We start from the raw sequence: 27632 nt of genomic DNA on the forward strand, positions 1-27632 counted from the left end.
TTAGAGAGAGATTTCTCTGAACACAGAGGTTCCATTTAGGTTCAAGGCATTCGTTTATAAGTTGGTTTTTATTTATTGCATCTTATCGTCTGATGACTTAATACTTTCTGAAAGCTTAATAATAGTTTCTCCTAAAGGTTCTTCACTCCAATTGTAGCCTCCTAAAGTTAATTTCCCTTGTAAAGAGGTGGGTGGAGGGTAGCGAAAAGCATGAGCAGACTTTTTATCTGTCCTATATGTTATCCATTTTGAACATAAGAACATAAGCAGTGTCCTGCCAGAGAAACCCCCTGGCCCAGGTCCAGCAGTCTGTTCGAAATGGTTTCCCCCCCCCCCCACATACTATATTTAGTCCAGACCATTGCTTGATTTTGGAATATTCAATAGAGGAGGATGCTGGTGTGTTGAATGTTCAACTTAACTATTGTTTGCTTCAGAGCCTTCCTAATTATTCCTGTTATTATCGCTTTATGTGCCACAAGCCCTTAACACTCAGCTCCCTTTGAGAAAGAAGAAGAAGAAGGTCCATTGTTGGTGACAGCTATGCCAAGCAGTAAACATATTTTCATAGTCATCTTACAGGATCTGAAGAAACCACAGCCGCTGGAAATGCTTTGAGTGGAGTCTTTGTGAGAGCTTTCCTGTGGATTAAGGGAGCTTCTGTTTTCTTCTGCATAGAAGAGAAAAACAATGAATTCTCAGCTATGTCTTGGTAGTTTTAAAAAAAATCTTGCCTAGAAAAAGATCCCAGTTGGGATAGTGAAAGGACAGACCAGATTGTCAATCTGTTATGTAATTCCCCATTGCTGTATGTGTTTGGTGTGCCTCAGAAGATAATCCCTGCATTTTTAAAATTTATAAACAGAACATTAACACTGTGTCTGGATACCTTATTTGAAAGTATAAGCTATATACCTATGCACGACAACAAGAATGCTGTTGGGCTACTACTGATTGAGGAAGAGAGTCCATACCTTACCCTCACTTCTGTTTCAGCTCATGCCCAACAGGCTTCTACTTACTATGAACAGTGTCTACTAACAGTGGAAGGAGTAATAAAACTACTGTAGTGCTGCAGTTTGTTTGTTTTTTCAATGTAAACACAATTTTGGTCCTGCAATACTTCCTCCACACTCTACTATCTGAATGGATCAAGCTGAGCTAAAATTCTTTTTTATTTATGCAAGCTAGGATAGGCCTTTGAGTAACCTGGAAGAAGATGGCATGAGGTCAAGAAATGAGGAATGGTTGCTGGTTGTCCTTCCTAAATCTTCTTGTTTGAAAAGAGCCATTGCCATAAACAATGACAGCCTTTCCCAAGTTAAGATCCTCCATCAATGGTCAACTGGTCTCATCATTGCCAGCCGCCACAGCAGTTGCCTTTGTGGGTATGACAATGGGAATTATAGTTCAAAAGTTCAGACAATACCAGAGAAATGCAAGATTGGCAAATCTACACATCTGGGTTTTGATTTGTGTTTCAATAAGATATGTGCCTCTAATTTGTCCTGCATGGATACACAATCCTTTTAGATTATGGTTTAGAGCAGGGGTGTCAAACTCAATTTCATTGAGGGCCACATGGTTGCCCTCAGGGGGCTGGGTGGGTGTGGCCAGGGTGGGCGTGACCTACTGGGTGGGCGTGGCTAGAGTGTGTATGGCCTACTGGGTGGGTGTGGCCAGCTCTACATCGTTCACATCAAGGGTGCCTATGGGGGCCTGGGCAGGAGTGGGACAGATCTGAGGGTCTCTGGCAGAAGGAGGGTCTCTGGGCCAGGGCCAAGGCAGTGGGGGCCATTCCCTCACTGTTTCCAGGATGGCTTCGCGGGCCACATGAAACCACTTCACGGGCCGGATCCGGCCCCCGGGCCTTGTGTTTGACATGTCTGGTCTAGACAAATTAGATCATTTGATCAATAAACAAATATTAATAATGGAATGGGAATCTACCCCCACCCTAAACACAAGAGAAGATGGTTAGAAAAAGAGTAGCTGGTTGTTTATCGTGTCTCAAAGGTACTTTTCCAAAAGGCAACTGGACTGTTTTTCCCTTGAGGAAGAAGAAGAAAACATTTTGCTTCTAATCCAAGAAGCTTCATCAGTTCTGGCAGGATGGTGAGCTAATGGAAGGGTTAGTTCTGACAAGATGGGCGGGGGGGGGCGGCGGTTGAAAGGATCATATTTTTTTGCAGTCATCTGGTTGTTAGCACTGTCCCTGAGAACTCTTGAGGCCACTTGAGGGGTTTATCTGTGCCATCAGGGTCACCTGTATCAGAGTGCAAATGGAGGAGGAATCTTCTTGGAACTGCTGAAAGGATTGTGTTGTAGACAGGAGATAGGTCGTGTCCTATCCCTTCCCCTCTGTTGAGAAGGCTCAGTGTTAACATACAGTAAATGGCCTCTTTTACCTTAACCAGTGGTCCTTTCTATCTAAATGTGGACTTTCCTGTCTTTGAAAGAGTGACCTCTGCCTTTCAAATGCAGATGGATGCTGAATCTTGTCATGCTCTCCTATGTTGTGTCATGCGTTTGTGAAGTGGTTGTTTTGTTTCATCAATGTACAGATCTGCACATGTCTCATTGCATTGAATTGTTAGGCAGTAGATTCAAACAAATGCACACTGGAGGGTTAAAGGCAGATTAATTCAGTACTTTTTGTTTAATATTTCAGACATCAAATCCATAATCTTTATAGAGGACAGGGTAGAAAAGAAATTAAGACAACTCTAATGGTAATTCTCTAAGTACCTGAATAAATACAGTTAGCTGCTTTCTATTTTATTTGTATGATGACATCTGCATTGCTTTTATCTTTATATGAATATCTCCAAGGAAAGTTCAATACTCTGTTGAAGCCTTTCCTTATTTTAAGGTATTTTAGGTATATTTTAGCCCTAAAAATATACATAAAACTTCCCTGGTAACCCTTTCTTTTTGTTGCAATAACTATTGGCTAAATATTATTTGTGGTGTCTTATGTTTCACATTTTCTAGGGTAGCTTCCTCAAAGTTAGGATCTTTCTGATGTTTTAAATCAGGGGTACTCAATCCCCAGATCATGGGCCACTACCAGCCTTGAGCTATTCGGAACTGGGCCACAGAAATGGCAGGCACACCCACATCCCTACTTGCAGAAGCAGTGGGCAAACACATGCACACACGTTCCATCTGCATGAGTGGTGGGTGCATGTGCTCACGACTTGTGCGAATGGAACTGGGTGCTTGTGCCTGTCACTCATGTGGACTGTCTCCCTCCCTCCCTCCTTGCCAGTCTTCAAAGGCAGAAAAGTTGGGGAACTCTATTTTAAACAACAATTCCAAACATCATTTACTATTGGCTGTATAGGGGTGGTGGGACATACTTTATAGAATTACTAGTTTAAACTGGTAAGATCCGTATTGGGAAAGGCTGTTCTAGCCTTTAATGTTTAATTCACAGCTTTTAATGTCAGGCCCAAAGGGACTTTCTTTTTTCCCAGATTTCCTATATCTCAGAGTTTGTGATATAGTAAGGCATTGTGCATGAGTGAGAAATAGCACTGTATATTCAATAAACAGACATTAGAACAACATGCTAAGGCCATTTCAATTCTTTTGTTCATAAATTATAGATGTTGCTCGCAATCTACTTACAACATCCTTTAGTAAAGCCTGGCTTTGTTCAGAAGCGAGTTTAAGCCCAACTTAGAATGTTGTGCTTGTTTTTTTTTATTAAAAGGTGCACATACACAAATAACATTGTAAGAGGCAGATAGAGTAATATATTGTTCAGTACTGTTTCCAGTTACTGATGCTGTAAAGCAGCAATAAGAATGACATTTTGTCTTCCATTGCAAATAAGTTGAAATGTAATTATTCTGATTGTTTGGCTTTCTGTTTTCTACCATTTCTTTCATCTTAACAATGTGGACAACTTCATTTGTCTCTTTGTTTTAAATTTGGAAGGAGAAAAAAACATCATGATTGGATTTTTGTGTGAAAAACCTGAAACAGAACAAATTTTGCCAACTGGGTGTGTATTCAGAGATAGAACTTAACTTGTCTTTAATTCTGAGCATACCTCTCACTATTGAACCGGTGTATGAAGACATAAGTCCAGTTGATGGATATTTGCTTTGTTTTGTTTTAAAAGGTCCTGTGTAGGCCATGAAATCTGTTTACCTATGATTTAACAATGCATATGGTTGCAATTATATCATTGATGAGATACTTAATAATATTACAGATAATTTCTGCAGACATTTGAGACCCCTGATTTTGGCTTATGTTAACAGAGAAAGCCCCTAGATGTCAAGTCTTTAAGAGGAAATATCCATGAAATAGTTCTGGTCAATATTTTGAAAAGCACATAAAGATTAAGGGAGGGTTATAGTAATTGGGAAATCAGATTTCTCAGCCCAGCTGCTACTTCTTTCTTGCATCCTCTCCCCTTCATCTGTTGTATACCGAGTGAAACATTCATTTCATGGAAAATATATTCTATCTCAGGGGTGTCAAACTTACAATGTCACGTGATGAGTCCTGACGTATTGCGACTTTTTTGCCTTTGCCGGCAATGGGGTGGACGCGGTTTCACTATGATGCATCCGGCCTGCAGGCCAGCAGTTTGACACCCCTGTTCTATCTAGGATTGCATTGTACTTGAACTGAAAAAGCAAGTTGTTTGTAATCCAGGATTTATATTAGCACAATACAGGTAGTCCTTGACTTGCAATCATTTCTTTAGCAACTGTTCAAAGTTACAACAGCACTGAAAAAAGTGACATATGATCAGTCCCCACACATACGACCATCACAGCAGCCCCAAGGTCACATGATCAAAATTCAGGTGCTTGGCATGTATTTAGGACAGTTGCAGCTTTCTGGAGTCATGTGTCCACCATTTGGCACTCTTCCTAGCCAACTTCTGATAAGCAAAATCAGTGAGGAAGCTGGATTCTCTTCTTAATGACTTCATGATTTACTTAACAGGATTAACTCTCTTAACAACCATAGCAAAAAAGATCATAAAATTGGTGCAACTCACTTAACCAACTTGCTTAGCAATGGAAATGTTGGTCCTAATTGTGGTTATAAGTCGAGGACTACCTTTATCCCAGTGATTCATAAGTCTTTTTAAAAAAAACTCATTCTGACTTTTATTTTCATAGGTATCTGAGAAACAACTCAGGCATTGGCTGCAGAGACTCTACATCTACCGACGTGGAGAAACAGAGGATTCCTACCACCTGAGACAAACCTCTACCTGCCTAGGAAGAACTGGAGATTTGGAGAAAATGCTCTTATTTAGCAAGAACAGCTAAATATAACACTCTTTCTGTTGCTACTACCTATTCATTTTTCATTTTTCCTTTCCAATTTTTCCCCACAACTGGGATCCAGTCATTAAGCACCAAATTATTTAATGCCCAGTGGTATTTAACATTACTAGACTTTTTTTTAATGTACTGTGAGAGTTCTAAAAATATTTTTGTTTCTTGGCCTTTTTACTCCTACCATTTTTGGAGACTTTGTCTTGAGTAGTTATCTCTCACACGGAGCATCTGGATGGCTTCATAAATTGGGAGCAGTGCCCTTGTTCATCATGGGGCGAGAACAGGAACTGATCCAGGCTGTGAAAAATGAGGATGTACCTGGTGTGCAGAAATTGGTAGCAAAGATCAAGGTGTCCAAAAGTAGTGAGTATCTCCTTACACCCTAACGTGATATTTTGCTTTCACTTGGGTCAACAGTAAATTAGCTGCAGTTCTGTGGCTTTTGGCAAACTGGCTATGGTTATACAGTATATAGAGACCAATAGTAAGAGATGACTCTATGGTGATTCATAATATATAAAATACTTCTTTTTATCAATCCAGAACTGTTAACAGTGTTGGAAAGAGCAGCAGGATATAAGTTCTACCTAAGAAAACAATTTTCTCTTTGAGGACTATATTATCTGGAATCTTCCTGGTTGGAAAGATTGTCCAGTCCATGCCTGATTTAAAAGTAAAGAACCATAAAAAAACGCTCTTAAGCTGCCCATCGTCACGTAATAGCTGATTAGAAGGGTTAGCAGGCACTGAAGTGATGTGAACATATTCTTCCTCACTGTTGTAAAGTATATTAAGTTTATATTTGAATTATGCTCTTACATATGTATTTTTCTTTTCTTTTCTTCCTCTTGAATAGGTGCGTATCATTTACTTTTACCTTTATTGGAGACTTCCAGTTTTTCTTTCATGAATAGTAGCAAAGAGCTCATGGTGTTATTGTTAACTATCTTCCTATTATGGATTTGACAGGGAAGGTGTGGGTACTGGGATTTGGTGTTCTTTTTGAATAATAACTGCATCATTTTATTTGGGGGGGGCATATTTGAAATATGAAATGTGCAATATGTTAAACGAAAACTAATTTTAACTTTTGCTTTTAATCAGAATAAATTACTTGGGAGTGTATGTTTTGGCCATCTGTTCAATATTGGGAAAATTCAGATGGAAAGAAGATTAAGTAGAAATAAAGCTTTTGTGTTTTAAAAAAACCATACTTAAAATATTGGGAAAAGGATATCAGCAGGTGACCAAGCTCCAGGCTTTATAAATAGATGGTTTTCTGCCTCAGATATAAGGGACTTGCATAAGATTTTAAAGGCAAACTTCAGGAAGCATCTCTGACACCTGCTTAGCTGAAGATGGAAGCAAATAAAGTATGAGTGATGGATTTATTCCAGTACAGGTAGTCCTTGGCATATAAGCCGGCCTGGCCTAATGGGGGATTGGTGGGGTTTTTTATAGTTATTTTAATATTTGTATTTACTGTTTTTAGTGGGCATATATTTAATTCTTTTTTAACTTTTGTAATTCTGTATTTTTATACTTGCCCTGTACACCGCCCTGAGTCCTTCGGGAGAAGGGCGGTATATAAATATTATTAAATAAATAAATAAATAACCATAAGGGAACCTGCCCATTACAAGTTGCAAGTAGAGATCCATAAGAAAAGTTCTTAAGCTGCCCACGTTGCAAGTCAAGATGGTCGTTAAGCAAGGCATTCATGTGATCACGCTGTTTAACAACCTCAGTCCCTCTCTCCCCATTATGATAATTAAGCAGAGCATGGTATGCCTCAGGCATGGGGGCAAGCCCTGGGAGGCCTAGTGCAGGCCCACACTGTAACACCTTCCCAACTAACACATGACCTGACTCAGGCCTCTCCCATCCCCTGGGGCATCCTGTGCTCCACTTTCCACCTCATTGGATTCACGCAGATCTTAAGCTTGCTTTCCTATCCTGTGGGGTTCCCGCAGGATAGGTAGCCTTAGGCCTGCTTTCCACTTCACCAGGTCCCACCATCATGGCTTGGTCCACTGACCTTTTCCTTGGGAAGCAGCTGCATTGCCACACAGCCTTCCTATACAGAAGCTGTCGGGCACCATCCTGGAATTGGATGCCATTTTGGGAGTGGCCACAATAAATAAATTGTGGTCACTCCAAAATGGCATCCACTTCCAGGTTGGTGCTACGCAGCCTCTGTACTCTATAGACAGGCCGGTGGGGGGGCAGATTGGCTGGCTCTTCTTCCCAAAGATGATTTCTGATTTGCCCCTTGGCCTCTCTGTATAGTATGGAGGCTTCATGGTGCCATCTCGGAAGTGGGCCCCATTTTGAGTGTGGCCACAATTCATTGGGGCCACCTCCCAAAATGGTTCCTGCTTCCAGGACGGCACCATGTGACCTGTGTACTGTATAGAGAGTTCAAGGGCTGCATCAACTTGAAGGAGACATACAGACAAGATAAGTGACTGAACTGTGACAGGATGGAGAGGAGGGTTTTGGACTCAGCACGGTAGGGAAGCAGGCCCAAGGCCTGTCAGGATTCAGTGGGCCAGGAGACAGAGGAAGATAGACAACGGTTGTTTCAGTTTCTTTGTGGTTAGCTGTAAGGATGATCGGATTGCCCAGCACCCAAACTTTGTTCATGTGACCCTGGGGGTGCCATAGTGGATGGAATTTCGGATAGGGCTTGTAAGTCCCTTTGTTCAGCGCTGTCGTAATTTCAAACAGTCACTAAATGATCAGTCCTAAATCAAGGACTATATGTATTTGTTTTGCAGTTTCACAAATGCCATCCTTACCAGGAACTACAACTCCTAGCAAAGTTGTTAGTGTTTACTGTGTGGATACCAACTATTTAAAGAATTGCTGGGTGAAAGCAGATCCTGGGAGTTATAGCAGTTCTTCTGGAGAAGAGGAATAATGAGTATAGGGAAAAATATTAGTTCTACGTAGAAAGAATTAAAGCAGAAAAAACATTGCCTTCAAAGAAAAAGCTTGCTGACGCATGTCCTACATATTGGGACACTTTATCTCTCCTGGGATAGACACAAATAAATTTGGATTATACCTTCAATCCCCCTTATCTAATTGCTGATAGCTAGGTTAGTCAGTCTTTTTTTCTGCTAAGGACCATATTCCCATAAGATTAATATGGTGAGAGCTGCAATACTTGCTAGTGGTGAAAAGGACCACAATCAAATTTGAATGTGGCCTGCATTTTCGTTTTCTGAGGCCTTTTTTTTTTTACTCTTTGGCTATTGAGAAAGAGCAATACCTGTTTTGAGAGATCCATTGTTTGTTTGCAAAGGACTCTTCAAATTAGGCTGAGGGTATGTGAAACTAGGCCAAGGCCCTTTTGAGTTGCAAGTGGCTGGTTCCTGATATATACAATGAAATCTCATTTTTAAAGAAATAATTTGGTAAGGAGGTTGGTTATTCCCAGCTGATGCCATCAGTACAAATTTCACAAATTTACAGCAAGGTTTTAGAGGTGGGAGGATTGTAATGGCCCCCCAAGCATCTCAGGAAAGTGCCCTGTGGAAGCAAAGGTGTTCCTTGGTAAGCCTACTTAGTTGGCAGGCCAGACTCTAGACTTTGGAAAGAAGAGGAAAAAGAAAGGAAGGAGGAAAAGATGTTTTCCCCTTGATTTACCTCCAATAGCTACTCACCTCCCATCTTTTTCTGCTCTCCTTAGGATCAGCTCCTACCCAGCCCAAATGAGGCTACCCTTCTCATCTCAATTCTAAGGGGAATTCCTGCACCCACCTTTCTAGTTGATGGGGTCTGCCACTCCCTTTGTGTTTATTTTGAGCACCACCTTCTCAGGCTTCCTGGCTGAGCAGTTGCTGGGTGGTGCTCTCCAGTGATGAAGGGCCTTTCTCACCCATAAGTATCCAGTTTAGACACCTCAGATGAGCTGTATGGCTTGTAAATGTAGTTGGCCATGGAGGCAGCCAGCAGCAGCCTCTTTCTATAAGACAGGATGAGATGACCTTTTTTAAAAAACAAAATCCTTGCCAGAACCCTTTCCCTGTCTCAATGGATTCAGAATTGTGTCTTTCTGATCAGCCCTCGGGGATCTCATGTATCTAAAAAAAAGTCACTGCACATAATCAAGAATCAAGTGCCAATCCCAGCGACAGGAATTTGAGAACATGTAGTTTAATATTCAGTGGACATATTCTTAAGCAATGCATGGCTTGAAAGATATAGGTCTACAAATGGGTCACGATGCCTATTACTGTATAAACTTATGGGGCTTGTAGGCAACGTTTTATTGAAGAGGGGCAAAAATGATATCTAGCTGTGCATGGAATAGAAGAGCAATGTGGTATCACAACTCTTGATAATTCAGCTAGAAAGGGAAAACAGTCATCTCTGGACAAGATGGACGGCACATACATTTAATAAATAAATAATACATTTTGCAAACCTTGTACCTTTTATAAGGAAGGCCTTTTTGACCCTGCTAAGTTGCCATAGGAGCTTTGCCCACAATAGCTGTGGAAAAGTCTCCTTTTTTCAACATTTTTTTCTTTTCTTTTTTTTTTGCGTTTGAATGCTGAGCAGCTTAATTGAAATTGTTAAACGACCCGTCAAAGCATTGGCCTTTCTCCCTGATGATCAATCACTTTCCCGGCTGGATGCGCTTGTTAACAAAGGGCCAGTTGGCTGGGTTGGGGCGGACACCGTAGCCCCAAAGGAGAAAGTGGAAAATCCAAGCTCAGGCTGACATTCCTGGGGGCAGGAGGGTGTGTGTGGATATTATCCCTTGAAAAGGACAATGTCTAGGAGTCTTTCTGCAAGGAAAAGGAGAACCTGGTTCAGCTGCCTCATAAGAACTGGTCTTTCTAAAACACATTACAGTTTTCATTTCTTCTCTGAGAATGTTACCACACTTCACATGTTTTCTCTCCTTCCTATCACCAGTCCTAGCAAAACCCCTCATTCTATAACTCTTAAAGAAGACACGGCCAAATGTTTGCTCAGACTGGGAATTCCTCCTCATTTTGACAGTGATTCTGTCTGGGAATTGTGTTAATTTTACAACTTCATTGTTGAGATAATTCACCTCTGAAAATGCTGGTGGAAGTTGAGATCTTTGCTTAGCCAACAGTTTGATAGTCACTGGTACCTAATCTTGTGTATCTGAAAAGATTCACGTTTAATACTTTTAGTTCTTCAACTGGCAAGAGAGAAGTAGCTAGATTATATTTAAAAAGCCCGGGCAAGCACCTAGGAAATTTTCTGTAACAGAGTATGTTCAGTTTCTTGATCTCTACAAGTGCTCAGTTGAAATTGTTAATGAAGTCAATATATCATTTGTTCTTATTATTTCTATTCTATTTTGTACTATGACTGATGGTGGAATTTTGAACTTCAAAGATGAAAGTGACATCTGAACATTCTGCCAGGATGCTGAATCAAACACATGGTTGTATGGTGGAAGTTCACTATATTTCCAAACTAGAAACAGTAAGAGGATATAATTGAAAGTGAGCCTCATGCTAACTCATGGTTCAGACTATAGACACATTCATTATTCTGTCTTTCTTTTGAACAAGTGGTGCTACCTTCACATTTATTTAAGCTTAACTAGTTTAAGCAGACCAGATTCATAAGCCACTTTAAATCTGTTTCATACATTCCCAAAGGCAAACTTGAACTTGCCACACACTGTATACTAAGTAGAGAGCTACAGTTGAACTGTGATCACTGGAATATTTTTCATAAGAATCAATGCTAGCCAGTATGGATTGGCATACCAATATTTTATGTAGTTAGATATACATTTAAAATATCTTAGAGGCATATTTTTATTAGCTTGCAGAAAACTAAAACAGCAAGTACAAAACGAGAGGTAATTTTCAAAGAAATTAGACTGATATTTTTGCTGGTTGGGGCTACAGTTGCTATATTGTTTCCTGATATATTCAATTAGTTGTGAAGTAATAGTGTGTTGCATTCATATATTACATTTTCTGGTGGACATTTGAACCATCTTAACTATTTATATACTGAACAGAATATAGTATTTCTTTGAACTACCAGCGAAGAGCTATCCCTACTGAATTGATTGATTATGTGCTATTAATGTCAATTCTCAACAAACCCTTGACAGATTTTCTCCAGGAAGATTTGTCCCCAGTCTGATCCTTCAGATGGTACATTCACCACTGCTATAGTTAAGTCTACTCATCTTGTATCTGGTCATCCTTTTCTTCTGTTTCCTTCCATTTTTCCCAAGGTTTTAGACTTCTCAAGAGAATTAGGTCTTCACTTGTGTCCAAAAGGCATTTTCAATAGTGGCACATAACTAAGGCAGAATATCATCAAATAGCCCAAGCCTGCAAAGATGAAGTGAGGAAAGCTAAGGTTCAAAATGAACTAAGGCTTGTGACCAATAACAAAAAAAAGCTTATTTCAATATGTAAAAATCAAGAAAAAAGTTAAGGAAATGATTGGTCCATTAGTGGGAGAAAGTGTCGAGAAGGTGACAACAGGGAGAAAGCAGAACTGCTTAACTTGTTCTTTGCATCCGTCTTCACACAAAGGGAAAAAACAGTCCAACCTATCAAAAACAGTACTGTGAAAAACAGATTAGAAACACAAGTTAAGATAGGCAAGAAAATAGTAAGTGATCACCTATCCAACCTAGATGAGTTCAAATCACCAGTACCAGCTGGATTATACCCCAAGGTTCTGAAGGACTGGCAGATGTGATCTCAGAACCACTGAACTATATCTTTCAAATATCCTGGAGCACTGGGTAACTACCAGAGGACTGGAAAAGAGCTGATGTAGTTCCCATCTTCAAAAAAGGAGAAAAAATGGATCCAGGAAACTACAGGCCTATCAGCCTGTCCTCAGTACCTGGAAGATTCTGGAAAAGATAATCAAGCAACAAATCTATGCCCAACCATCTCTCAGGGTCCCAACAATTGGGCCCATCCTCGAGGGAGATAGAACAAAGGGCGAAAGGTCATATCCAGGAGGCAGGAACCCTCCGGAGGGCTCTAAACTTAATTTTTCTCAATTTGATTTTGGATTGTGATAACAGTTGCTAGTCTCTGAAGTCTGCTGGAGGTATTGGATAGTCTCTTGTTATAGGTTTTCTTATTTCAATACTTACACAAATCCTTCTGTATTCATTGGCAATCAGAATATGAATCCAGAGATATCAAAGCAATTTTCAGATATCTCATTAAATATGTGGTAAGAAGTAAGACTCCTGGGTGAATCCTTTTGTTTATTACAACTCCTACTCTGCTTCGTTTGGTAATATAGAAGGGATTTATATATACTGTAGTTTATTCCAATGCAAAGAAGCAAGTGAAATTAAATTCTACCTGATGTTTTCAGCAGCCTATTGTTCAATATACATTGTTTCAAGATTCATGTCCTGTATTGTGCAATAGATTTAAATAACTGTAGAAAAAAAAGGTGGATCTTCTCAGTCATTAATCATATAAACAACCAACACTAATATATGAAGATCATTAGGGAAGTTTAATTCATGTGGTTTGATTCTTCTGAGGTCATTTTTTATTCTTTTGAAGAACTTTTATCTGTATGAGGATTTATTTTGGAGGGAATCTGGATTTTTGACTTAATTTGGAAAGTCTTTATTTTGATGGGATGATTTTCAGTTGTTTTCTATAAATATAAGGCATAAAAAGACAAAAATATTTGGGAGTTAGGAACGAGGAAGGGGCTGGAGAGGGTGGCAAGGAACAATCTTATCACATTTTGGTAAATGAGAGTTTGGAGCTGATCACACCATGTTGCCCGCCCAAAAAATTATCTTGACCAATGGTACACCATATAGACAACCATATAAGTCTCAGTTTAGCTATTTTATCTTTCTGTTGACAACATATCCTCAGATTGGTAAATTGCCCACTGTTCTTAAAAAGTTGGGATCCCTTGTTTTAGAGGGACAGGTTTGGCCTTTTAACTGCAACCTGCTACTCTTTGTCTCTTTCTGATCGGATAGTGAGGACCAGTAACTTTTAGTTTGCTATTTGCTACCAGGAAATAAATTATGTTTAGTCAATCATCAAATCCAAAATATGAAAATGAACAGGGGTCAAAGTTACTTGCATTTTTCTTCTAAGAGTTGGCAAATAAAAGAGCCTTGGTGGAGCAGTGGGCTAATGCCTCCCTAAGTAACACCAGCTGCCTGCAATTAGTGCAGGTTCGAGTCCCACCAGGCTCAAGGTTGACTCAGCCTTCCATCCTTCCGAGGTAGGTAAAATGAGGACCCAGATTGTTGGGGGCAATAAGCTGACTTTGTAATAATGCCGCTGGGGGGGGGGGAAAGCCCTAATAAGCAGGCATATACATAGAATGAAGGCTACTGCTAAGCACATTGATTTGTGCTTTAGATTGTAAGCCGCCCTGAGTCTTCGGAGAAGGGCGGGATATAAATGCGATTAAAAAAAATAGTGGTAGATTTTTGCTTTAGGTTTTTAGTATGTTTTCATGTATTTTATAATGTAAACCACCATGTGTAAATCACCAGAAATTATCTTCTGAGTAGAGTACTGGAGCAACACAATAATAAATGAAAAATAAATAAATAAATTCAAGACCGGTGGCAAATTGTCCTGCTGAAATTGTGTAATAGTATAACAGTAATATCAGCTTTGACGTGCACTATTGGATGCTACCTCGTCCTATCTTTTCACTGATCTCATGGTATTTAGTTTGAGGTGTTCTTCCTTTGTGAATTACAGTATGTCTAGACTTAATCTTAAGCGTCATTTATGTAAGGTAGGAACTTTACTGTGCATGTTTTTTATACTTGGTTGAACATATGAGCAAACTGGACTTAACAAACATCCTTTTGGAATGTAACCTGTTTGTAAATAAGGAACTGTCTGTATTCTAATCACATTTCCAAGAAAGAAAAGAGATAAAGAAATAATCAGAACTGCAACATCACTATAGTATAGAGCAGGGGTGTCAAACTCAATTTCATTGAGGGCCGCATCAGCATTGCGGTTATTTTTTATTATTATTTTAATTCCATTTATATCCCGCCCTTCTCCGAAGACTCAGGGCGGCTTACAAGCTTAGCAGTAAGGTTGCCCTCAGGGGGCCGGGTGGGTATGGCTAGGGGTGGCCTATTGGGTGGGCGTGGCTAGAGTGCGTATGGCCTACTGGGTGGGCATGGTCAGCTCTACATCGTTCGCATCAAGGGTGCCTATGGGGGCCTGTGCAGGAGTGGGACAGATCTGAGGGTCTCTGGCAGAAGGAGGGTCTCTGGGCCAGGGCCAAGGCAGTGGGGGCCGTTCCCTCACTGTTTCCAGGATGGCTTTGCGGGCCACATGAAACCACTTCGTGGGCCAGATCCGGCCCCCGGGCCTTGTGTTTGACATGTCTGGTATAGAGTGTTTATGTGTTATATATGTAAACAGCTAATATACTTCATTTAACAGATTGTATAAACTAGGGAAAACAGTCTGACAGAAGAACACGCGGGAACTTTGACAGCTGTCAAAGTTCCCCGCACAGCGCAGGCGCAGCCACTGACAGCTCGCGGCTGTCAAAACACCGGACCATGCGGAAGCCTGAGCTGTCAACAGGAGACGACGCGGATTGGTCCCGGTTAGACGCGGCGCCAAAATGAACACCCCTGATTGGCTCTCGCTGACAGCTGCCGGCTATAAAAGCCGGACAAGTTATTCTATGTTGCCTTGCTCTAAATAAACCCTGTTGTTACTAGCCTGTCGTCCCGAGTGGTCCTTAGGCTACTTCACTGGCGACGAAGGTGGGATCGCTCCGGAGCTGAAGTCACGGCCGAGGAAGAGAGTTCCCGGCAAGAGCTGTCACGGGAAGTTTTAACTTCCATAGGAGCAACCCAGGACCGGACGACATGGCAAACTTCGGGCGTGTGAGGGAATTTGATACCCGCCATCCCGAGAGATGGCAATCACACCTAGGCCAGGTCGAGGGATTCCTCCTCGTCAGTAAAATCACTGACGACAGAGCAAAGGCCGCCGCTCTACTATACATCAGCGGACCTCCAGTGTATGATGCCGCCGTTGGCCTGTTCAGCCCGGTGCCCATCACAGAAGTCTCCTACGCGGACCTGGTGGACCAGCTGAACAAGTACTATATGCCGGCTCGCTCAGAACTGTACTGGCGGGTCCAATTCGCCCAAAAGAAACAGCGGCCGGACGAGCCCGCCAACGAGTTCATTGCCGGGGTCAGACACGCCGCACGGAACTGCTGCTTCCCCGACCTGGAGGACCGCATCAGAGACCAGGTGGTGATCGGTCTGAGGGACGAGAGGCTGCAGAAGAAGCTAACATCCAAACCCGACATGAGCCTGGCAGAGCTGACCAGAGAAATCATGGCCTACGAGCACAGCCACAAGAAGAAGCCGACGACCACGACCCCAGAAAGCCCAGCGACCGTCTTCCAAGAAAGCGCAACCTTCAGCGACAGCGAAGAGTCGGTGGATTTCACCGACGGAGAAGCCCTGCAGCGCAGAATGGAACGCAGGCAACCAAGGAGAGGCGACACTTCGGACCGCCGAAGGTCCAGGAACCCCCCTCCGCCGCCGCCGCGTTATGAGCAACGGGCCGCCTGTGCCAGCTGCGGGGGCAACCATGCCCGAGGAAGCTGCCGATTCAGAAATGCTAAGTGCCACAATTGCGGAAAGACCGGCCACATCAAACCGGTGTGCCGCAGCAAGGGCCGTGACAACATCCATGATTTGGAGGCAATCTCCCCAGGTAGGCCAGCTACCCAGGCCAGCAGAGAAAAACCGCCAGGGCCCCTGGTAGAGACAATTGACAGGGTAAACAGCCTAAGCTCAAAGGTTAAGATCTGGGTCAAAATTCAGGGGGTGCCCTGCCACATGGAAGTGGATTCAGGGTCAGCAGTCTCCTTAATTTCGTTAACAACGTATCAGGAGATCTGTCAACAGGGCAAGGAACAAATTCCCCTGAGGCAAACCCAGGTACACCTAGCTGACTTCCAGAAAACCCCCATTCCTCTGGAAGGGAGGGCTAAGGTCGTAGTGCAGTACAAGGGGTTCAAGGGCCCCTTAGAGGTCTTAGTTACGCCAGGGAACCGCACCAACTTGATAGGGTTAAACTGGTTCGGGCCGCTAGGAATCGCCATAACGGGGGTAAATACAATTCAATCACCCAGCCTAGAAGCCGTTTGCAACAAATATGCAGACGTCTTCTATGGCACTTTAGGAAAATACACTGGACCCCCCATCTCCTTACAGTTAAACCCAGCAATCCAACCAATTAAGATAAGAGCTAGGAGAGTACCCTTTGCCCTAAAAGAAAAAATAGAAAACGAACTTGATCGCCTCATAGGTCTCGGGGTGCTTGAACCAACGGAGGGGGGGACCTGGGAGACCCCTATAGTCACCCCAATTAAACCTAATGGAGAAGTGAGAGTGTGCGCAGACTATAAAGCGACAGTCAACCTAGCCCTCAGCCCCCACGCTTACCCGGTGCCAGCGGTAAGGGACGTATTTGCTTCCATCCGTTCTGGCGCCATTTTCGCCAAGCTCGATCTCACGCAGGCGTATTTGCAACTGCCTGTCACTGATGACACCGCGGAAGCCCAGACAATTGTCACCCACCGCGGTGCCTTTAAAGTAAAGAGGCTCCAATTCGGCATATCGGCGGCCCCGGGTATATTTCAGGGTATCATGGAGAAGACCCTGAAAGGAATACCCGGGGTCTGCCCCTATTTCGACGATGTTCTCATCGCCGGAGAAAACGAAGCAAACTTAGCTGACAGGCTGTCAGCTGTGCTGAGCCGGCTCAGAGAAGCCGGCCTCAAACTTAAGCGAGAAAAGTGCTCTATTGGAGTCACATCCACTGAATTCCTAGGGTACAAAATAGATGGCCAAGGCATCCACCCCACCACAGAAAAACTAAGGGCTATTCAAACTGCACCAAGCCCAAGGAATAAACAAGAGCTTCAAGCTTTTTTAGGATTATTAAACTTTTACCATGCCTTCATCCCCCATAAAGCCACTATCGCTGAGCCCCTGCATAGGCTCCTGGACAAGGGTACTGTTTGGTCCTGGACCAAAATACATGAGAATAGTTTCCAATCATTAAAAAAGATTATCTGTCACAGCTCAACTATCACCCTTTTCAGAGAAGACACCCCAATATGCATCGCTTGCGATGCCTCTCCCTATGGAATCGGGGCTGTGTTAAGTCATCTATTCAAGGATGGTACACAAAGACCCATAGCCTTCTATTCACGCACTCTGACCAAAGCAGAAAGAAATTACGCACAAATAGACAGGGAAGCCCTAGCAATAGTTGCAGGGGTCAAAAAATTTCATGACTACCTTTATGGAAGGCCATTTACTATATTTACTGATCACAAACCCCTGCTGGGCATATTCACTTGGAATAAAACTACACCACAAATTCTCTCTCCGAGAATATTACGGTGGTCCACATTCTTAGCAGCCTATTCCTATCAACTAATACATAAACCAGGAAAAGAATTAGGACACGCAGACTGCCTTAGCAGACTGCCCATGCAAAACAAGGACGCAGACCCAGCCCCAGCTGGTCTGATTCTAGCAATCTCCCAACTTCCAGATTGCCCCCTGACTGCAAACATTATAGCCAACAATTCAGCTAAAGACAAAATACTTAGCAGAATCCTCAAATGGGCCACAACAGGGTGGCCAGCTCAAAACCCACAACCCCAATTCCAACCATATTTTAACAGGAAAAATGAGATTTCCACCCATAGGGGATGCCTGCTGTGGGGAAATCGGGTCATAATACCAGAGAAAAACATAGACCAAACATTACACATTTTACATGAAGGACACCCAGGCATTGTAAAGATGAAAGCGATGGCTAGAAGTTATGTTTGGTGGCCAGGCATAGATAAACAAATAGAAAAATATGTGGGAGGGTGCTATACCTGTCAGGCGACCCGAAACGAGCCACCCCAAGCACCAATCCACAAATGGGAAACTACAAGGAACCCTTGGTCACGTATACATTTAGATTTTGCAGGACCAATCCAGGGCCAAAGTTTCTTAATTGTAGTAGACAGCTATTCTAAATGGCTAGAAGTCACTCCCCTTAGAAAAACAACGTCTGGAGCCACTATTCAAGCCTTAAGGAAAATATTCGCCACACATGGCCTTCCAGACACCATAGTTTCAGACAACGGACCTCAATTCACCTCTCGTGAATTTCAGATGTTCGCTATGAAGAATTGTATTAGGCTGGTCACGTCTGCGCCGTTCCACCCATCGTCGAACGGGATGGCTGAAATTATGGTACGGTCCACAAAAGAAGCTTTGAAAAAATTCTCTAAAGGGAACTGGCAGAGGCGTCTCAGCCAGTTCCTCATGTCACAACACACAACTCCATGCACAACAACGGGCAAATCACCAGCGGAACTGAGATGGGGGAGGAGGCTAATAACACGACTCGACAGACTGCACCCTGACACATATCCGGAAGAGAAAGAGCACCCCTACCCAAACCGCACACTCAACCCTGGACAGTTGATATGGGCACGGTCATACACGGATAAAAACAAGTGGGTCCAGGGGACAGTACTAAAACAAACCGGACCCATTTCATATCTTATAGCCACACAAACCCACGGTAACATACGCCGCCATATAGATCAACTCAGACCCAGACAACCGCCACACAACTCAGAGCAACCAAAGGAACTCGAGCTACAACCACCCCCAGAAATACTTCCTATACCAAACCAGGAAGAAGAACAGCAGGGGAACGAACTACCAGAACCAGACAATCCCCCACCCCCCCGCCGCTCCAACAGGAACCGAAGAGCCCCCGCCTACCTAAAAGACTATCAGTGGGCAGGTTCCAACGCCCAAGGGGGAGGAAACGCACCAGGGGAGGGGTAAGGGGTGTGTTATATATGTAAACAGCTAATATACTTCATTTAACAGATTGTATAAACTAGGGAAAACAGTCTGACAGAAGAACACGCGGGAACTTTGACAGCTGTCAAAGTTCCCCGCACAGCGCAGGCGCAGCCACTGACAGCTCGCGGCTGTCAAAACACCGGACCATGCGGAAGCCTGAGCTGTCAACAGGAGACGACGCGGATTGGTCCCGGTTAGACGCGGCGCCAAAATGAACACCCCTGATTGGCTCTCGCTGACAGCTGCCGGCTATAAAAGCCGGACAAGTTATTCTATGTTGCCTTGCTCTAAATAAACCCTGTTGTTACTAGCCTGTCGTCCCGAGTGGTCCTTAGGCTACTTCAGTTTATGGCTTGCCTGTTTCCATTCTGGAATGACCACATGCACCAACCACTATATGAGGCCAATAACAGGACCTTGCTCTCTCTTGTGTGTTGTTAAGTGGGAGAACACTCTCCATTGAGATATGTTGCAAGGGGCTTTGGTTGACAGTCTTGAAGTCAGAGTTGGAAGGAGAGACTACATGCAGAAAGTTCATTTCTCTAGATTTAAGTATCTCTTAAACAATAGAAAAGAGTCAAGAACATACTTAGTTACCTTGTCCTTGAAAGCAGTTAAAAGATGGACCATGTACATAGGGAATACTTGACTTTGTTGAGACCTACTTTTATGACAATAGTCTGCTGAACTTGAGTTGTGTATAAAGTCACAGGATAGCTATGAGCCTCTCTATTTACACTTGGGATATCAATCTCCTCCACCCCACGACCAAGTTAAAACTTCATCTATTAATGGTCTATCAAAGAGTCTTTCATGGTGGATGTTGCACATACCCCTTGAGTGTGATTAGGTTCAATCACTTCCTCCATCAGGAAACAGATCAAATCTGGATGACGTGGAGGGAAAAGTATTTCAGAGAAAAATCCTATCAGTATTTGAAACTGGGGGTCACCGAGTTGTGACTTACCAGCTTTCCACCTCTCTGATCTGCTTGTCCCCTTGGAGGAGTTCTTGTCCAGCAGTAGCTGAGATGTGTGCCAGCAAAAGCATTCCTTCCTACATTGGGATCTCTGGAATTCATCTCTCTCTCTCTCTCTGGGAAAATATAATTAGCTGTTTCCTGTCTGACCAACTTGGACATTCAAGTAGTTGATAACAGTCACTATTATGACAATTTCTGCACTCAACATGTGTATGTTGAAAAATTATAATAAAATGTGGAAGAGGGAATACAATTAGAATATTTTTTAAAAATTTTCCTGCTAGACCATTTTTTTCTTAGATATGGATAAAAATCATATATTTCTGTCCTGCCACCCCTTTTCCTTTTTTCTGCTAATTCATATCACCAGCTGAACTTCCTTTGTTGAGCCTCAAATCCGAAGCATGGAGTCCTCAGCAAACTAAGATAAGCACTGATAAGCAGCTGCACTGTGAGCCACCTTGAAGGAATCTGACGATAAGGCTAATCCAGGGGTGTCAAACTCAATTTCATTGAGGGCCGCATCAGCATTGCGGTTGCCCTCAGGGGGCCGGGTGGGTGTGGCCAGGGTGGGCGTGGCCTACTGGGTGGGCGTGGCTAGAGTGCATATGGCCTACTGGGTGGGCATGGCCAGCTCTACATCGTTCGCATGAAGGGTGCCTATGGGGGCCTGGGCAGGAGTGGGACAGATCTGAGGGTCTCTGGCAGGAGGAGGGTCTCTGGGCCAGGGCCAAGGCAGTGGGGGCTGTTCCCTCACTGTTTCCAGGATGGCTTCACGGGCCACATGAAACCACTTCGCGGGCCGGATCCGGCCCCCGGGCCTTGTGTTTGACATGTCTGGGCTAATCTAAAGAGAGAAAGGTACTGTTTCCTTGCCCTTTTTCTCATACTTATCAAGCCCCATCTTCCTCTAACCTAAGGGATAGCCAGGATATGTAGTTGGGGTAAAAGGGCTACTTTGCCATGCAGTTAGGGAGTGGGGAATAGAATATATGAAGGCAGGAAATGTTTGAACAGCACAGAATAGACAGAATCACAGGCAGAATGCCGTAGTAAAGTGAGAAAAGAGCAGAATGCCTAGAGAAGTCCCATCGTTGTCAGTCTCTCTAGGATTTGATCTTAGATTCAAATGGTGCCCCTGTATTCTATTTGAATAATATGGCTGCCCAGGATTTGGTAGGAGAGTTGTTTTATTCCTAAATAGCCTTTTATTATAACATAAAAGTAACTCTCTCTTTGCAGTAAATTTTTAATCCATTAACTTATATGGGACTAGAAAATTAAATGAACTACAGTTAAATAAACCATTGAGTAGGCTGTCATACAAAAAATTACTATATGCAAATGGTTTCTATGCACTCTTGAGAAGAGAGAATTTTGGGCTGTGGTTCCTGCCAGAGCCCCTCTCATTGGTGACTAATGGAGCTAGGTTTGCAGAGCAAAGCGGTGATATTAGGCACAGCTGGAACCAGAATTATCCAAAGGTCCAATTGAAGCCATATGGCTCAGAATCATCCTTTCCCCTCTTATCTTCTGTTTAGAAGCAGCTTTCAAATGGCCTTCCCTCCATATCTTGAAATAATAATGTCATTATTGTACTGTAATTGTTGTTGGATTGGCTTGGATGCTGCCTAGAGCCAAAGAAACTTGCAATGTGTTGATGAGCATAATAGGTGTCCCTGGGATCTACCACTTGCTTCAAAACGTTGAAAGCAGTGTTTTCTGACATGACACGAGCTCTTTCTCTTTCAACATTATAACACACATACAAAAAAGGATGGAGTTTGTGTTGTGTCTATGTAGCTGGGTTGCAGAGTTGAAGGACCACATCCTCCAAGATTGTCCAGGTTACCAAACGCCGATCTATAACAGAATAAATCTCTCTGACGTGGATTTGTGAAAGTGCTTAAATCTACACCAGCTCTTCAGAATGTTCACAGTGTCAGGACATTCCATAGAATCAGAACACTGGTTAGTATCCCCTCTTGGAGTTTTCCCAGCTTTAGCTAGAGATACCAGGGATTGAGCATGAATGAGACTGTCTGCCTGCAAAGGCAAGGAGTCTAGCAGAGCTGCAGCCTCTTCATGACAAGGGAAGAGTTTCATAAGGCTGAGAGGAGGGAAACTAGCAATGTTTTCCGATTCAAGGATTTCTTGTAAAGAGAAGGAAGGTAAGGATATCTCTTTTCATATATTGGGCTCTTGCTGTTTTGTGGAATTGCATTTCCCATTGACCTAGCGCTTCCCGCAGAAGAATAGTTTCATCTGGAAAGGATTCTCTGGAACGTTTGCTGGAGTGCAGATGAATTTCCAATCAGACTTTGAAAGGAGCTGAATCTGCCAAGTTACTTTATATGTTCATATTCTTGCAGTGCTTGTGTTTTGAAAGACGCACAGCATGGCTTGGCACAGGGCCAGGGCCGGAGTGTGCTGGTAGTAGTAGATGCTGCTTCAGAAGTATGAAAGTGCAACAATTTCCCTACTCCCTACTTTCGCTTCCAAACCTGAAAAAGGAGGTAGGAAGAGAGAAATATTCCCCACCACCACCAAAAAACAAAACAAAACCCAGAGGTGCATATGGACTCACCCTATCCCCAAAGTTGAATTCAGATTTCAGCTTGGAGGTAGAGTCTGAGGCTGGGGCGGTGCTTCAGCAGTGTACACTCCACCTGCATTAGTAAGGTTTCCAGTGGTTTTTAAGCCTGTCTGGAAATGCCTCCTGGCCACCGCTCTAGTTTAGCAATTTGATCTTCTGGCAGTAGTGCAGATGATATCATCCCAATCGAGAGCTTAAAAGGCAGGCAAGGCTCTGTGCAACTTAGTGGTTGAGCCAAGGGTGTTACATGCGCGTGCACAGGAAGCCACCAGCAACCACAGATAAGGAAAGAACTCCATACTGGCATCATTGGGTCATGAGATAAAGGGACATACACATACCCCTATCTTTTTCCCCCTTTCATAAGCCACCATGGATGGCAGCAGAATATGTTAAAAGAAACTGAGGTGTATGAACCCGCTATACATGTCTTTCTCTTCCTAAAATTCTGTCTTTGCATTACAAAATTATCATGTATTTCTCAGAGAAGAAAGATCAGGCTTGTACTTCTACTACAACAATAAGATAAATAAAAGTCATAGTTAAGATGCTCTATTGATTCTGAGTTAGCAGCCATTGTTGAATGAGGGCTAAAGCTTATGTTGACTGATGGCTCCAATTCCACTGGTCCTGTCAATGGGCTTCTTTGCGGATTTTGCATAGCTACCTTTTCGTTTATTCCTTTACAGAAGTAAATTGTCTGGTTCTGAGCTTAGTGTTTGCTAGAAAAATACACTACAAATCTCAGAAGGAGCTGTCTTTGTTATGTACAGAAAGCCACGGCAAAGTGAGATTGGCCTCAAATTGCATTCAGCTCCCATGCTGCAGAACTTGCCACATGGAATGTAACTGAGATATGAATGGCCAGAACATTAAGACAAAAGCTAGGGTAGAATTCAACAAGGTGGACATTGTGCATTTTTTCTGCTAATTGACTTGATAGCCCATTTGTTTTCTTGTGGAAAGGGCATAGAGGAGACATCAGTCAGTCCTTGAGATTGATGCTGCACAAGGCAAACTCATCTGAGAAAGCCCATGCATTCCCATTTCAAAATTACCATTCTGATGGACCCTTGCTCTTCATTCCAACTCTTGGTCTTCCTTCTGCATGTGCACAGAACTTTGCTCTGGTGTTATAAGAGACCCTAAGAAAGGCAGCAGAGCAGATTGTAGACTGGCTTTTGAAGAAGCCAGTTCAGAGGTTCTGAGCACAGGCCTTGTGAATAAACTATAAGAAATATTTTTTTTCCAGAAGGAGCCTGTATGAGTTGTTGGGGCTACATCAGACATGACAAACACAAGGCCCGGGGGCCAGATCAGGCCCGCGAAGTGGTTTCATGCGGCCCGCGAAGCCATCCTGGAAACAGTGAGGGAACGGCCCCCACTGCCTTGGCCCTGGCCCAGAGACCCTCCTTCTGCCAGAGACCCCCACATCTGTCCCACTCCTGCCCAGGCCCCCATAGGCACCCTTGATGCGAATGATGTAGAGTTGGCCACGCCCACCCAGTAGGCCATATGCACTCTAGCCACGCCCAGCCAGTAGGCCACGCCCACCCTGGCCATACCCACCCGGCCCCCTGAAGGCAACCGCAATGCTGATGTGGCCCTCAATGAAATTGAGTTTGACACCCCTGGGCTACGCTTTCTCCTGTAAGGCCAAGATTACCCTGTACCTAGGTGAATCACTAGCCAGAGATAATGCCTCCTCAGTGACTTTTTTCTTTTTTCTTTTCCCACCAATTTTACCAATATATTGTTTTGGTAGGTTGTAATAACAAAATCACTGAGATTTTGGAGAGATTTTCTAGTGTGCTCTATTGTTCTTTCATACACAGTGGGGAAAAGTACATGCATAAACAAACTGGTTTAGTATTTAGATTAATTATTTTAACATTCATTCCATCTGAAGGTGAAGTGCCCTTTAAGCTGAATACTTACATAATTTTTCATGAGGCTCGTGAAAAGAATTATCCCGCTTTTGATGCATCTTACTCCTTGGAACCAAATGTGCTGTGGGTGAATGTTTCAGAAAGAGCAGTGAATTATAATTCTGAAAAGCCCATTTTAAGAATAGCTGAAAGAAGGCATTTCATTAGTCAACAGAATGGATGACAGCAAATCCCTTTAAGGCAACGACAAAAACAGTTTAGTTCGTGAAATTTGAATTTGGAATGAGAGGAGAAAATTCCACATTTGTGCAACTGGTAAAGAAAAGGGAACATCTAAATATGCATAAGTCAAAAATCTAATTATAATTAGATAGTCACTTTCCTTCCCTTCCCCTCCCCCCCCCAGAATCAAATGTGTAACCAATGTCTGTAAAACCAAACTAACCCAATCTGGCACCTCCAGCTATGCAGGTTGCAATTCCTATCAGTGCCAGGATACACCAGTTGCCCATCACATCTGGAGAGCTCCAAGCTAGAGAGGATTGGTGTAAACTGAATGCAGAAACTCTGTACTTGCAGAAATAGAGGAGGCAGGGTAGTAGATAGACTGGACAGATGGCCTGTTGCAAGGAGAGTGGAAGGATAAGCACTGTACTACAAGTACTCTGTCCAGACGTCATGCTAAAAGAGAGTGAGCCAGCCCATCAATTTATGCCTTCTTCCATTTAAAAAAAGACGGGTGGGATCTGTTCCTGCGAATGGCCAGGGAAATTATTGGTTGAACAAGAAGTCCAGAAACAGGACAGGAGCCACTTGCAAATTAACATTTTTGCATTTCATTCTTCCAGGTTGATTTTCTGGATGAATAGTTGAGAATATGTTATTTTATTTATTTCTTCACTGTTGTAGATACTAGACATTTATTGCTTTTGAAGTATAACATTCAGTTAATTCTTTCTCTCCCTCTTCTCCTTTAAGCTTTGAAGTAAGAAGAAACATAGGGAAGCTCCATTACTCTGGGCTCCTATGGGAGGGGAATAAGTACATACATAAAGCAATAAATAATGCAACAAAAATAATAAATCCGCCTTCATGTTGGAAATGGTGTGTATCTTGTGTGCATGTCTCGTACAACACAGGAGCATACATGAAGCAAAAAATCTTTGGTAATGGGTTCTATAGAAGAGACACTTCTGTCATCATTAGGCAATAATTATATTTATGGAGCAGATGCCATTTCTGTTTAAATGTAATGTGTGTGTGTTACCATGAGTGAAGCTAATTCTGTAAGCAGTAGAAGACATAGATGCTCAAACTGATTCACCTTTTGAACTGCACGATCACACTATGGCCAGGTTTACAGTCAATGATCTTATCAATCTAAATATCTATGTTATCTTCATTTATATCATATGCTTACAAAACTTTTTTTTAAAAAGACAGAAAGAACCATATACAGTAACGTCCTGTACTATATCAGCTGTCAAATACATTATGGGATGTACAGTTCTATTTTGTAAAAATTAAAATATATATGGGCCTTTCTAGATATGTAAATGATGAGGGCTATAACAGAAAAGGCTTCATTGTTTTTACATAGTGATCAGGCTTCCCTAAATGATGGAAAGATGCAGAGCTGTATTAAATAATATAAATATAGAATGGAGCCCAAAACCAAACTATGGAGTAGGGCATCTTTAAATAATTAACCATTTAACTGATCTAGCTGGAGGATTGTAAGATAAAACTGATTTGAAATACACAGTGTGTGTATTTAAAATTAAAATTATACAGACATTCTGAAGACATTCAGAAATGAAAGAGTGGTAAAACATGGAAGCATGCCATTACAAGGCTAAATAACTGAAACTTATCACAAAGTAAATGATAAGTAGAATGTAATCTGTGGGGGGGAAATGCAATTATTTATTGACATATGAGTTATGCCAATTTAATCTGGCACTTGAAGGACACATCTTATCCAAAATCTGAGATCTCAGAACTATCACTATTATTTACAGCAAAATGCTCAAAGAATTCTTACCCAGTCTGAACTTCCCATCAGCCCTAGATCATACTTACATTCTTATATGCTGGCTGAGAATTTTAGGAGCTGCAGTTCTAACTGCAAGGTGCTAGAAACAAAAGTGTAAAAATAAGGAATGGAATGCAGGGTGCTAGAAGACTGGTCTCCATTGTCAGGTAAAAGGAAGAGGTGGATGAGATAAAGAAAAAAACTTCCTTGTTGAAGTCATAATGTCTCCAGGTACTCAGAGTCTTGGGAATGTGTTGTTGTTGTTAGCTACGAAGTTGTGTCCGACCCATCGCGACCCTATGGACAACGTTCCTCCAGGCCTTCCTGTCCTCTACCATCTTCTGGAGTCCATCTAAGCTCACGCCTACTGCTTCAGTGACTCCATCCAGCCACCTCATTCTCTGTCGTCCCCTTCTTCTATTGCCCTCAACCTTTCCCAGCATTAGGCTCTTCTCCAGTGAGTCCTTCCTCCTCATTAGGTGGCCAAAGTATTTGAGTTTTAGCTTCAGGATCTGGCCTTCTAAAGAGCAGTCAGGGTTGATCTCTAGGACTGGGAATGTAGGAGGAGATAAATATTGTTGGAACTAGCTCACAGAGAAAAGAATTTTAATAGTACTTAATAAAGATGTTGGCTCATACCTCCTTAAATTTTTTTAATCCGTAGAAAAACAAAGGTAATGGTGCATCACTTTTGTTCATTTCTTATACCACACTGGTGATAACGTGTTCTGCTTCATCAAGTGTTTGATTTCATTTGAACTTCTGCCACTACCACAATTCAACTATGACACTTCTACACCCATGTAGTGTGCATCCATTTAGCATGCGTTTTGACTCATCCAGTTCAAAATAACACACTGTATAAAATGCAACCAACAAATTATTGTG

At 42.6% G+C, this 27632-nt stretch overlaps 1 protein-coding gene across 2 annotated transcripts in view; it reads left to right on the top strand.

The window, feature by feature from the left end:
* Positions 1-27632, top strand: part of CASKIN2 (CASK interacting protein 2) — a 122325-nt gene that overhangs the window by 11183 nt on the left and 83510 nt on the right. For both annotated transcript variants that reach the window (XM_083351355.1, XM_083351356.1), the window contains exon 2: positions 5151-5678. In XM_083351355.1, coding sequence (XP_083207481.1) covers positions 5585-5678 — 94 coding nt within the window. In that variant the 5' untranslated portion in view covers positions 5151-5584. The remainder of the gene's footprint in view (positions 1-5150; positions 5679-27632) is intronic.

The sequence above is a fragment of the Vipera ursinii genome (assembly GCF_947247035.1).
Source record: "Vipera ursinii genome assembly, chromosome: 2".
Lineage (NCBI taxonomy): Eukaryota > Metazoa > Chordata > Lepidosauria > Squamata > Viperidae > Vipera > Vipera ursinii.